Raw genomic sequence first — 11,489 nt, forward strand, 5'->3', positions numbered from 1 at the left:
GGGTTGCGCAGCGCACACGGCTGGGCGCCGCACTCCGGCTGCTCAGCCGCCTGCCGTGCAAGCTGAGTGATCTTCCGCCCGCTGCGAGGCGGCGAGCCGGCGCACCTCTTGCTGGGGCGTCATGCGCGAAAGCAGGTCGTCCCATCCGCCCTTGCCGTCAGTCTGTGCAGAAACAGGCGCAAGCAGGGCCAGGAAATGCAGGTCCAGTGGTGTGGGGGACGCTGCGACGTCAGCATAGCTTCACGCTCCAAAGCCGCTGAGGGCGACAACAGGACACACATCTGCATGCGCATGATCGTCCTGCATGCTCAAGTCAAGACATGCCACGAGCCGTTGCCGCCTGCTGCTGACAACATCACGCGTTTCGAACAGCCCACCTGCTTTCGCGGGCGCTGCATTTGCGAGGGCTGCTGGGGCTTGGTTTGCTGCACCTGCTGCTGCTCGGCTGGCGGCACCGGTGGCAGGCCACCCCCATCGCTACGCCCGCTCATGGTCTTCCCCGTGCCAGCGTGGGCGACGTGCCCTCGGGCACGCGCCACGCGGGCGTCGGCGCGCATCACGCACGCGCCATCAATGCTCCCCGCCGTACTGGGGCGCCTGCAGCTGCTGCGTGCTGCCAAAGAGGTCGATCGGATCACAGCAGGCATCTTCGTGTGCGCAAGCCGGCTCTCGGGCGTGTCACAGGTGCCCGGACGGTGCGTAGATCTGTGCTGACAATGAGTTGGCGCTCAAGCGCAGTGTGAGCAGCATGAACCAAGCACGGGATCTCATGTACCTCTGGGCAAGGCTGGGCGCACAAACTGGGCGCTTCCGCCACACTAGCCCCGGGTGAGCAGCTGCACCTGGACTGGGCAGAGCTGGCTGCTGCGGGTATGGTCCTTTCAAACAGCGCGATAAAAAAATTTGTAACGGATCAATACTTATTGAACATACGCAAAAAGTGCATACAGCGCTTTCAACGGATTGAACCGGCGTGGTGGCCAGCGCGCGCTGCGGTTGCCACTTGGCTAGAAATTCATTGAACGGACTGAATTGATCATTGCGACCAGCTCCATGCGACGCCACCGGCGGACGCTGACGAGGGGCGCTGCGTGGGGCGCCATGCTGCTTCTTCTGCTCCTGGTGGCGCAGCAGTCGAGGACGGCGCACGCTGCGCTGTCCGCCTGCACAGCAGTGCCGCCCGTATGGTGAGTTTCACGGTGCACAAGATAGACACGTGGCATCGCAATTGTGTTGTAGCTTCAGCCTCGCGGGCGCAGTGTGACGAGCATGGCCAGCTCCCTCTTGGCCTCCCCACCGGGCCACGCAGCGTTGGCCACCACTCTGGTTTCGCCAACCTTTCCCAAACCTTTTCCACCGCGCCTGCTTCCCGCACAGCTTGTGGCCCCTGCCCGCGAGCCCGCGGCCGGCCCCTTCGCCTGTGGTGAGCCCGCTGCCGGTTGTGCCCGCGGCGCCGGTCGCAGCAGCGCCGCCCCTAACCGCAGGGGCAGCTGCGACCCCTGTCCTGCCGGCCCCCGCCGCGGCTGCATACCCCGCCGCGCCGACCCCCGCGGCGCCGGTCGGCCTCGCGGCACCGACGCCCGTCGCCGCTGCGGCTTCGGGCGCGCCGCTCGACGCCGCGGCGCGGGCCGCGCTGACCGCTCAGCTGCTGCAGCAGATGTATGGCGGCGCCAAGGAGCGCGGTTTCCTTTCGGATCCAAGAGCGCTTACAGTCCCCCAGCGCGTGTCAGCCGCAGACGTGGGATCCTCCACGCCGCCGCTGCCTTCTGCCGAGAAGCAGGCGCTGCTATACGGGCATCTGCAGGCAGTCGTGTCTGCCCAGGAGGCCGACGTGGCCGCGAGCGGCACCCCAGCACACCGGCGGCGGCTGCACGCCCAGGCCCAGGTGCCCTCGGCAGTGCCCGCGCCGCCGCCGGCCCAGGCGGCCGCGGGGGACGTGCTGCAGCGGCTCCAGGCGCCCGCTGTGACGCCCACGCTGCCGCCGGCGGCCCAGCAGCAGATCTACACAAACCTGCTGCTGTCTGCAATGCAGGGCACGCCCCCATCGGGCGCCTCCCCTTCCCCCTCCATCAAGCCGCCGCCAGGGGCGGCCCCGAGCCCCAGCCCAGCCGCGGCGCCGCAAGCCTCGCCTTCTCCAAAGCTGCCGGCGCCGCCAGCCGGACCCTCGCCTTCGCCTGCGCCGGCAGTCAACAGGCGCAGCGCGGTGGTCAACGTGGTCAACTCCCAGCACGGCGTGGTCAACGCGGTCAACGACGTCAACGTGCCAAACGGCAGCGGGCAGCCGCAGGGGCAGCTGTTGCAGGACCTGACGTTCCTTTCAAACGACCGGCTGTCTGTCGGGATCGACGTGCGGCGGGGTGGCGTGGTCGGGCAGGTCTCGAGCAGCGACATGCCGGCGCCGTTTGCGGGGAAGAACCTGATAAATGTCTGGGACTGCGGGCGGCTGCTGCAGCAGTCGTTCTATGGCTGCGAGGACGGCTCGTGCTGGGCGGCCAGGGCGTGGCGCTGGAACCCAGGTGAGAGGAGGCTGTCCAATAGACTTGGACCTGTGGCTGTGAAATATCATAACCTCATCCCGAGCAGGCGCTTGCTGTTCATCACGCCACTACTACCGTTCTGGCCGCTGGTGGCATGTGCTGCTGACAATACTGGCCATTGCTTTACTCTGACTCCACCATCCTTGCGGCACTTGCAAACTACTGCCCCCTGTCAGTGCAATGCGGCTCTTGGCAGAACCAGCCGGCGCGCCTGCTGAACAGCCGGGTCGACGGCACCCCGCCAACCCGCGTCGTGACCACCTCGCTGCCGCGCAACTGGGGCGGCCAAGAGCTTCTGGATGATGTCATCATGACATCAGATTACTCACTGCTGCCTGATGCGCTCGCGGCCACGTGCGCCCTTTTGGCATTGTTTCCCAGCTGTTTGGCAGCCCTTGGGCACACTGCATTCAATGCACTCGAGCTTTGCCGTTGCTGGGAATGGGGTCACATTGCCTGTTGCAAGTACTCTGCCTTACATGCTTGCCGGATGCATGAAACAGCGGGCTAAAACCGCTCACTTGCTGACCAGCGCCCTGGCGCCAAACCCACATTCGACCTTCAGGTATGCCATGACCTACAATGGTCCCAACCCGCAGCCGCTGCGCACCCAGGAGACCCCCGCCTTCTTTGCGGACCGCCGCCTGAGCGTGCTGGTCTTCTATGAGGGCCCAAAGCCCTGGACTGGTGACAACCTGAGATTCACTATGCCAGGGGGCAACAACGGATACTACACGCCAACAGAGAGGTGCGCGCTCTGCGGCGCGCATGCGTGCATAGCACGCGAGCGGCCGCGAGTGCTTGGTGCGAGTATGCCGTCAACACGCGAAGGCAGGAATTTTGCGGTACCGCTGCCGGCAAATTGTGGTCGCCTCTTCTGGGCGGGGCCTGCCGATCTTCCGCAGGTGGGCAGCATACGTGGAGCCGAACACTGGCTACGGCATCGGCGTTTACGTTCCGACTTCGACCGGTCTCACTGCGTGAGCGAGGGGGCGAGGGCATGGTGCTGCCTCGCCAGCAACGCGCTCATGCAGCTTAAGATCCGGCTGGCCGGCAGGTTGGGTGGTACCATTGTGTAGCCTCATTTACATGGCTGCAAACACAAGTGCGTGCCCGTACACTCTGAATGCGCACATGTGTGCGCACGCACACGAACACGCCCACCTGCCCGCCCGCACGCACGCACGCACGCGCGCGCGCGCACACACACACACACACACACACACACACAATCAAATATACATACACAGGTACCGTGTCGGCCCCGACAACAGCACCCGCGTCAGCGACACCTCGTACTTTGCCCTGACCACGCGCTTCGCCATCCAGCCAAATGCGACCTACAAGTACACTGCATACGTTGCCCTTGGCCGCATCGCCGACATCCGCCGCACCTTCCAGCGCATCGCCGCAGACCTCGGGCTTGCGCCTGCGCCCGCGCTCGCGCCGGCCGCGCTGGGCGGCGTCAGCCTGGAGAGCGCGTATGAGGGCGGCGACGTGGCAGGAGGTACAAGCATGCCGGGATACTCATACATGCAGCTGGGCGACGGCAACACGACCACAGCGGTGTTCAGACCGTCGTCGCTGCGACCATCCAATGTAGAATGGTTTGGGGGTGCGTACGGCGTTTTCGACAAGCCGAAGCTGCCCCTGCCGCCGCCAAAGGCCTCGCCGGTCCCGTCGCCGGCCGCCAAGGCCACCCCGGCTTCGCCGGCTGCTGCCAAGGCGTCGCCGGCAGCGCAGCTGGCACCTGTCAAGGCGGCGCAGGCGCCGTCAGCTATGGCGTCAACACCCGCTGCGGCCTCACCCGCTGCTGCCAAGCCGGTGCAACCCTCGCCGGTGCCTGCCGCCAAGGCCGCTGCGCCGATCGCGGTCGCCAGCAAGGCGGGCAGCCCGTCCCCAGCGGTGGTGCTCCCATCGTTGTCGGCCGCCCCAACGGCGTCGCCACGGCCGCAGCCGCAGCCGCCAGCGGCACCCGCAGCCCCGCAGCCGCCGGCCTCCAAGGCCCAGGCCGTCTTGGCCCTGGTGCAGGCGATTCTGGATGCGGCCAACACGATCAAGGCAGCCCGGGCGGCTCAGCAGGCAGCGCAGGCCGCGGCTGTGCAGGCCCCGTCGCCGTCGCCGAAGGCATCAATCGCGCTGCCGCCAAAGCGAGCCCTGGAAGAGGTTGTCTTTGCCCCCGCAACAGCACCCAAGGCGGACCCCCAGCTGCCGCCGCAGCTGCAATCATCAGTGTTGAGCACAACCTCCTCCCTCAAGGCGGAGGGCGCTCGGCCCGCGCACAAGCCACCAATGGCCAACAAGCCGCGGCTGGGCGCTCGCCATCCAGGCCCGAGCCCGCAATCAGGCAGGGTGGCTGCGGACTCACCACAGTCAGCGGCGGATGCTGCAAGCGGCGCGAGGCGCTCTACGCCAGCATCTCCACATCCCAAGCGACAGGCTGCAGCGGCTGCTGGCGCTGCCAAAGTGCAAGCAACACCGCGGGCTCGGCCGTCCCCCGCCCCTCAGCACCACCAGCAAGCGCATCCGCCTCATGCGCGGCCGCATACATCCCCGCCACAGCACGCTGCAGCACCCAAGCCGCCCCACGGTACCCAGGAATGGGGGCATGCAGCGGGCGGTACTGGAAGCAGGGCAGCGGCAAAGAAAGGCGTCGGGACAGCGGCGCACAGTGGCACCGGAGCACCTGCGCACACTGGCAATGGCACCAGGACAGCGGCGCACAACGCAAGCAAGCCAGCAGCGCACAACGGCACCAACTCAGCTGCGCACAATGCGACCAGGGCAGCGCTGCACAACGCGACCAGGGCAGCTGCCCACACTGGTGCTGGGGCAGTCGCGCACAACAGCAGTCGGGCGCATACCGCAGCGCACAACAGCACCCGGGCGGCGGCGCACAACAGCACCAGAGCGCATACTCCGGCGCACAACAGCATCAGAGCTGCGTCGCACAACAGCACCACAGCTGCGGTGCACAACAGCACCACAGCTGCGGTGCACAACAGCACCAGAGCGCATACTCCGGCGCACAACAGCACCAGAGCAGCGGCGCATAACAGCACCACAGCTGCGGCGCACAATAGCGCCAGAGCACGTACTCCCGCGCACAACAGCACGAGAGCAGCGGCGCACAACAGTACCCGAGCTACTGCGCACAACAGCACCAGAGCAGCTGCGAAAAACAGTACCAGGGCGTCGGGGCACAATCGCACCAGGGCCGCCGCACATGACAGCACCAAAACAGCGGCACACGACAGCACCAGCTCTGCAGCACATAGCAGCACCGGAGCCCATGCAGGCAAGCACAGTGGCTCTGCAGCAGCGGCGCACAACAGCACTAGGGCGCACGCAGCAGCACACGGCAGCACCAGGGCAGCGGCACACAATGGCACAACAGCAGTGGTGCACAACCCCAACAACTTGCACGCAGCAGCCAAGGGTACCATGCCAGCAGCACACAACAGCGCCGGGGCAGCTACAACAGCAGTGGCGCATAACAGCCCTGGGGCTCATGCAGCTGCCCACAACAACACCAGGGCTCACGGGACAGTGCAGAACGGCACCAGAGCAGCTGTGCACAACAGCCCAACGAAAGCGGCTCCCAATGCCACCAAGGCGCATGCAGCGGCTCACAACAGCACCTGGGCAGCGGCACACGCTCCACTTTCCCCTCAGCATGCCGTTCCAGCGCACTCGCCTGTGCCGTCGCCAAAGCGGATTGCGTCGCCCCCGGTGCCAAGGCGCTCAGAGTCAGGACTCAGGACCGGGCAAGCCGTGCCGCGGCGGCGGCCTGGGACAAGCCCGATATTGGCGCCGCACGCAGAGTTGCCAGCGGCGCCTGCGCACAAAGGGGCATCATTGAAGCCGGTGCAGCTGCCAGGCTCCCCCGAGCTGCATGCTGGCTCCACAGCAGCGCCCATGACGGGCGCAAAGGCTGCTCCAGGGGCAAGCCCCTCTAAAACCACCACCAAGTCCCACCTGAACAATTCAACGTCAAATGCGCATAAGCAGGCATCCCACAAGCACTCAGCAGTGAAGCTGGGGGCGCCGCCGGCGAGGCGGTTGCTGTCTGCTGGGTCAGTGCCGTTGGTATAGCTGCTTTACCTGAGCATCGTCCGTGTGAGCACCTGCACACTCGCTCAAGCAAGGCCAGTCTGGCGGCTTCCAGCCACTTTCCTCCAAACAAACGATTTGAAGGAAGTGTTGCTCTGTGGGCGGTGCTGCAATCTGTGCACGTGAATTCATGTGCAGCTGTGGTGACAGCTGTGTGACTGGGGTCCATACAGTTCCTCAAGGTTCGGCTCAACTGCGCTGACACTGCGCATTGGCTGCCTTTTTGGTTTGGGGGGAGGTTCCTTTCTTATCGTGGCACAGAAATATGTGCCTTTGGCCCCATCCCTAGTGCGGGGTGCTGGTTGCTGCCACCAAGAACTGTGCCTGCACGGACCTGTGTCCCGCTCCACCTGCTGAGTGTGCCGCGCGTCAGTGTGTTGCGCAGCTATTGTGTGTTGATAAAATGTTCATTGCGCCAGTGGCGCACGCCGTAATGGCTGCAAAACACGAGAGCTAACTGCACAAGTTGAGCTGCAGGTTGGCGCCACATGATTCCTGTGATACAAACCTCATCTGTTCATGTTGCAACACAGTGGTTACTGCTGACTTTGGGGCCCAATACCTGTGGGAATCACAAATTTCGTCTAGAACAAATGGATGATACTGGTGTGGCGTCGATTGCCCACAATGGCGCGGGGTCACACCACTCGTGCGCTGGCAGGGTGATGCTGTGTCTGCTGCCGCGCATGTAGGGGCACCACCTTGTAAAGATCCCCGTGAGCCCGCACTTGTGTTTCAACATCATGGCATAGAGCCTTTCTGGTTGCATATGGCCACCTGAGAACCACTGTTTTTGAATTGTGATTATGCATTGTGCTCATGGAACGCGCTTGCAGTGGCCAGTCGCATGCCCAAGTCAAAATGAGTCAACTAAACCACCGGGCATCAGTCACCAATGGATACCGTTATGAGCCGATCTAAATCTGTTGACTTGAAACCAGCAATTTTGACATGTATCACTGCCTTATACATGAATGCGCGTTTGATCTGCAGTAGTGCTTCGCGATCTAGGCATGACAGACGTGAATTATTCATGTAAAAAGCAGCATTCCTAGACGTAGCGTGAACGGCCTGCAGCCTGCACGCGCGTCGCCTCAAAGCGTCAAACACGCTGCTGCACACAGCGGCAACTCGCGCAGCGCTGCACAGCGGCAGCAGCAGCCATGTCACTCGTCTGCATGCCGTGGATAGTGTGTAACCTGGGAGGCGAGATGCTGTACGTCCTGGAGCAGCGCCTTAAAGCCCAGGGCGTATCCACGGCGAAGACGGCGCGCGTGATGCAGGACGTCGTGGCGACCATGTTTGACCGCGGATTCCTGGAGCAGCGGCTGTTCGTGCCCCAGGACACGTACTCCATGGCAAGCACGAAGAAAATATTTGAACGGCTGGCGCACTCCTCCATCATGAGGCTCAGCGAGGCCAGGTGGGCGGGGGCCCATACGGATTGGGGCGGCTGAAGGGGCAGCGCAGCCGCAGCTGCTTGCAGCAGAGGCTTGTCCGGGTCAGCGCAAGCTCCTGCGATCTTGGAACGCTTTTCAGCAGCAGCTGCACCCTGGTCGAGGTTGCACCTCGGTGGTTGTAAGATGAGGCCGTCAACCCAACATAATCAACAAGAGTTGCCCCCCATCCTCCGCAGCATGGACAAGCTGTTTGACCTCATGGTCATGGGCGCCAAGTACCAGCTAATGGCCTGCACATCACACGACGACATGCTGCAGGCGCGGCCACCCCCACTCCTCCTGAGGGACGAGCGACACGCACGCATTGCTGCAGGGCGGGGGAAGGGGGGGAGGCTGGGCCAATAGTTGGGCGTGCGAACAGCATCCTGGGTGGAGGAGAGGGCCATGTTACCGTGGCAGTGGGGCCACGTCCGGCACAACGGTCTGCATGCTCTGTGGTTGGTATTATGCAGACAAACCAGATCGTGCCCAGTTCTGCAGCGCAACAGCCGCCGGTCTGCCTGTCCCCGCACTCTCGTTGCCATCGCATGCACCCTGGCGCCGCAGGTCACGCAGCGCCACCTGCGCAACATAAGGCAGATGGTCGCTGCCGCCGTCGCCACGCCCTGCGTGGACCTCGTGGCGAGGGCGGAGGAGCTGGCGCGGTCGCTGTATGGCCGGCTGTCTGGGGGGCAGCTGGCGCTGATGCGGCAGTCGCTGATGAGGTGCGTTCCCCCCCTGCTGAGTGCAAGGGGCTTGCTTGCTTCAAAGGGCGATAGGCTCAGGTGGCTGGACAGCGGCTGGCACTGGGCATGCGTGGTGCAGGGTAGAGCTGCGCGTCCACTGCTGGCAGTACCACAGTCACTAGCTCCCCCCTTGGAAGTGTTCAGGCGCCCACCTCCAGCGTGTGTGCACATCGCCTCCACCTCTGTTCACCCTCTCGCAATATCCTCTAGAACCTAAAACCATCACCAATTGGTGCCTTGCCAATCTGTAAACATAGCCCTGCCCTCCACATGCACCCCCCCCACACACGCATACGCACACGTGAACTTACGCGCACACCCCCCCCCACACACACACACACACATGCACACACACACACACGCCACACCCACTGCAGGTTCTTTCAGGACAAGCGCGTCCGGGTCTCCCTGTTCCTGTCCGAAGGCATCCAGGCGCCCGACGGCCGCATCGTGCTGCCCACATGCACCGCCTGCGACGCGGGCCGGGTGCGCGTGTTCGGGGCCGGCGGCCGGCAGCTGAGGGAGGAGCGCCCTCCGCTGGCGGCGCTGCAGGTGCAACCTGTTCTCGTTCTTGCCGCGCTTAAGCTGATGGGGTTCGCAGCTTTGTGCACAGGCACGTTTGTGTGGGTCTGTTGGAGGGCCAGGCGGCGGCTAGGGCATTGGGGTGGAGGCAGCGCATGTGCAAGTGAAGAGTCTCGCCTGCGCAGCCCCTCCTGCAGAGGCCGCCAGTTCCGCTTTTAGCATGCGAGAGGTCAGCCATCAGACTACAGAGCACCCGCCCCGCACATGCCCACTGCACTTAAAATGTTCACCACCACAGGTGGATCCAAACGAGTTCTTTTGTCACCCGGTGCCGCTGGGTGACAACCTGTACCTGAAGGACCGCCCCCGAGTGACGCCGCCACCTAGGAGCCACGACCGCAAAACGCAGGGGGCTGAGGGCGGCGGCGGCGGGGGGGGAGGCGAGGCGGCGGAGCGGCGGGGCGAGCGGTCTGCGCGGGTGAGGGAACGGGCGAGACTGGGTTGCTATTGGTGGTGGTTGTGCGCCTGGCAGGAAGTCGTGCGCTTTTTGTCTGGCTGTGCTTTTTTACTCGCCCTCCGCTAGCTCAACCCGCTTGCAACCAGCCCGCCAAAAACACAGCGCCCCACGGCGCGCCCAGCTGACGCGTGCGCCGCTCGCTGGCGGCCCCACCCCACAACCAACAGCCGACCGCGGACGACGAGGCGGCGGGCGAGGAGGCGGATGCTGGCCGGCAGGCGGTGCGGGAGCTGGACCTGCTGGCCGGGATTTTGGGGGGCGGCAGGGGGCGCGGCGGCGGCGGCGCGGCCAGGGGCGCCGGCGGTGTGCCTGCGGCGGCCGAAGACAACTTCCGTCTCAACTTGTTTGGCGAGGGGCCCGCTGGCTTTGACGAAGACGAAGACGGCGGTGGCGGCGCAGGGGGAGGCAAGTCGGCAGGAAAGGGCGGCGCGGCGGGGGCCGCGGCGCGCGTGCAGGAGCTCGAGTTTGGGCCGGGGCGGCACGCGGATTACAGAAAGGGGTTGGAGGGGCTGTCGCTGGACGGGGGCGGGGCCACCATGAGGGCGGGGCAGGACCTCCTAGAGCTGATGGACCTGGCGGCGGGAGAATAGCTACCGGGAAGCTGCCAGCGTCGCGTGGAAGGGTCGGGCCGTCGGACGCTCGCCTGGAAGCTCGTTTGGAGGCCGCGCATTGCTGCTGCGAGGCTGTTGTAGGAAGATTTGGCTTTGTTATTGCAAACCAATGGCTGCACAAGTGTCGCCCGTCCGTCAGCAGCGATGTCTGGATTACACCATACATAAACAAAGGAGATGTGTGTGCCAAGAGCTGCCTATCACAGGTCTTGTGCAGCATGTATGTCTGCAAACGCATTGCTTGACAGCTGTTGACCGCAAAGACACCCTTCATTGCAGGGTCGCATGCAAATAGCAATCAGAGGTGCCAGCACCCCGACAAAACCAATATGCCGAAAGCCTGCGCCGCCCGCGGGCTTGACGGCCGGCGCGCAGCCCGCAAGGAATGACAAAACTTGCGTCGGGGCTTAGCAGCCATTACGCAGTCCCGCGCCTGTCACTGGAGATCAGCGCAGTGATGCAGTTGGCAGGGTCAAACGCCGTCGCGGCCGCTTGCCGCACGTCCTCTGTGACGTTTGTTTGGGGGGAGGGGGAAAGGCGGTGGAGATGTTGAAGTCCCCAGGGGTTCATGAGCAGCACAGCCCGCGGCGCCGGCAGGGAAGGGTCACTCACGACCTGCGGGCCACTACCAACAAGCCGGACAGCAGCCGTCCGCAGGCGGCCCAATAGGCTGGGAGCCCAGCCCTGCTTGCTCGCCTTCAGATCACACACCATCAGGGGCTAGGCCCTCCACTCCAAACCCATTGGGCCGCATGCGTCACATCGAGGGCTCCCCAAAATCAAAAATCCCTCCCACTCCTGTGCAGCTCTCCCCCCCTCTTTGCACGCCCGTGTCACGGACTCTGAAAACACACCCCCCAGGCTGTGCCACCCACCCAGGCTGAGGTCCTCAATGTCTGCCAGCTCCTCCAGGACGCCCCTCCAGCTGCCAGTCACGGCCTGGGGCACGGCGTGTGTGTGTGTGTGTGTGTGTGTGTGTGCGTGCGTGCATGCGTGCGTGTGTA

At 64.4% G+C, this 11,489-nt stretch overlaps 3 protein-coding genes across 3 annotated transcripts in view; 2 read left to right on the forward strand and 1 right to left on the reverse strand.

Moving 5' to 3' along the window:
- MNEG_5187 (hypothetical protein) overlaps positions 1-557 on the reverse strand; it is a gene marked incomplete at both ends in the record, with an annotated part of 1,306 nt that extends 749 nt beyond the window's left edge. Inside the window, 2 exons of the mRNA XM_014046338.1 lie at positions 106-162; positions 378-557. Coding sequence (XP_013901792.1) covers positions 106-162; positions 378-557 — 237 coding nt within the window. The remainder of the gene's footprint in view (positions 1-105; positions 163-377) is intronic.
- Positions 558-1,101: 544 nt separating this feature from the next.
- On the forward strand, positions 1,102-5,593 carry MNEG_5188 (hypothetical protein; the record flags this gene model as incomplete). Its single annotated transcript, XM_014046339.1, has 7 exons — positions 1,102-1,187; positions 1,378-2,516; positions 2,858-2,891; positions 3,103-3,285; positions 3,556-3,594; positions 3,788-4,648; positions 5,503-5,593. The coding sequence occupies 7 exons, from the start codon at positions 1,102-1,104 to the stop codon at positions 5,591-5,593; spliced, it is 2,433 nt and encodes an 810-aa protein (XP_013901793.1).
- Positions 5,594-7,861: 2,268 nt separating this feature from the next.
- MNEG_5189 (Protein OSCP1) lies at positions 7,862-10,464 on the forward strand (the record flags this gene model as incomplete). The annotated part of the gene is made up of 6 exons (XM_014046340.1): positions 7,862-8,073; positions 8,287-8,311; positions 8,657-8,814; positions 9,213-9,321; positions 9,656-9,835; positions 10,042-10,464. 6 exons carry the CDS (start codon positions 7,862-7,864, stop codon positions 10,462-10,464), a joined length of 1,107 nt encoding a protein of 368 aa, XP_013901794.1.
- Between the last annotated feature and the right edge of the window lie 1,025 nt (positions 10,465-11,489).

Source organism: Monoraphidium neglectum, assembly GCF_000611645.1.
Source record: "Monoraphidium neglectum strain SAG 48.87 unplaced genomic scaffold scaffold00760, whole genome shotgun sequence".
Taxonomy (NCBI): Eukaryota; Viridiplantae; Chlorophyta; class Chlorophyceae; order Sphaeropleales; family Selenastraceae; genus Monoraphidium; species Monoraphidium neglectum.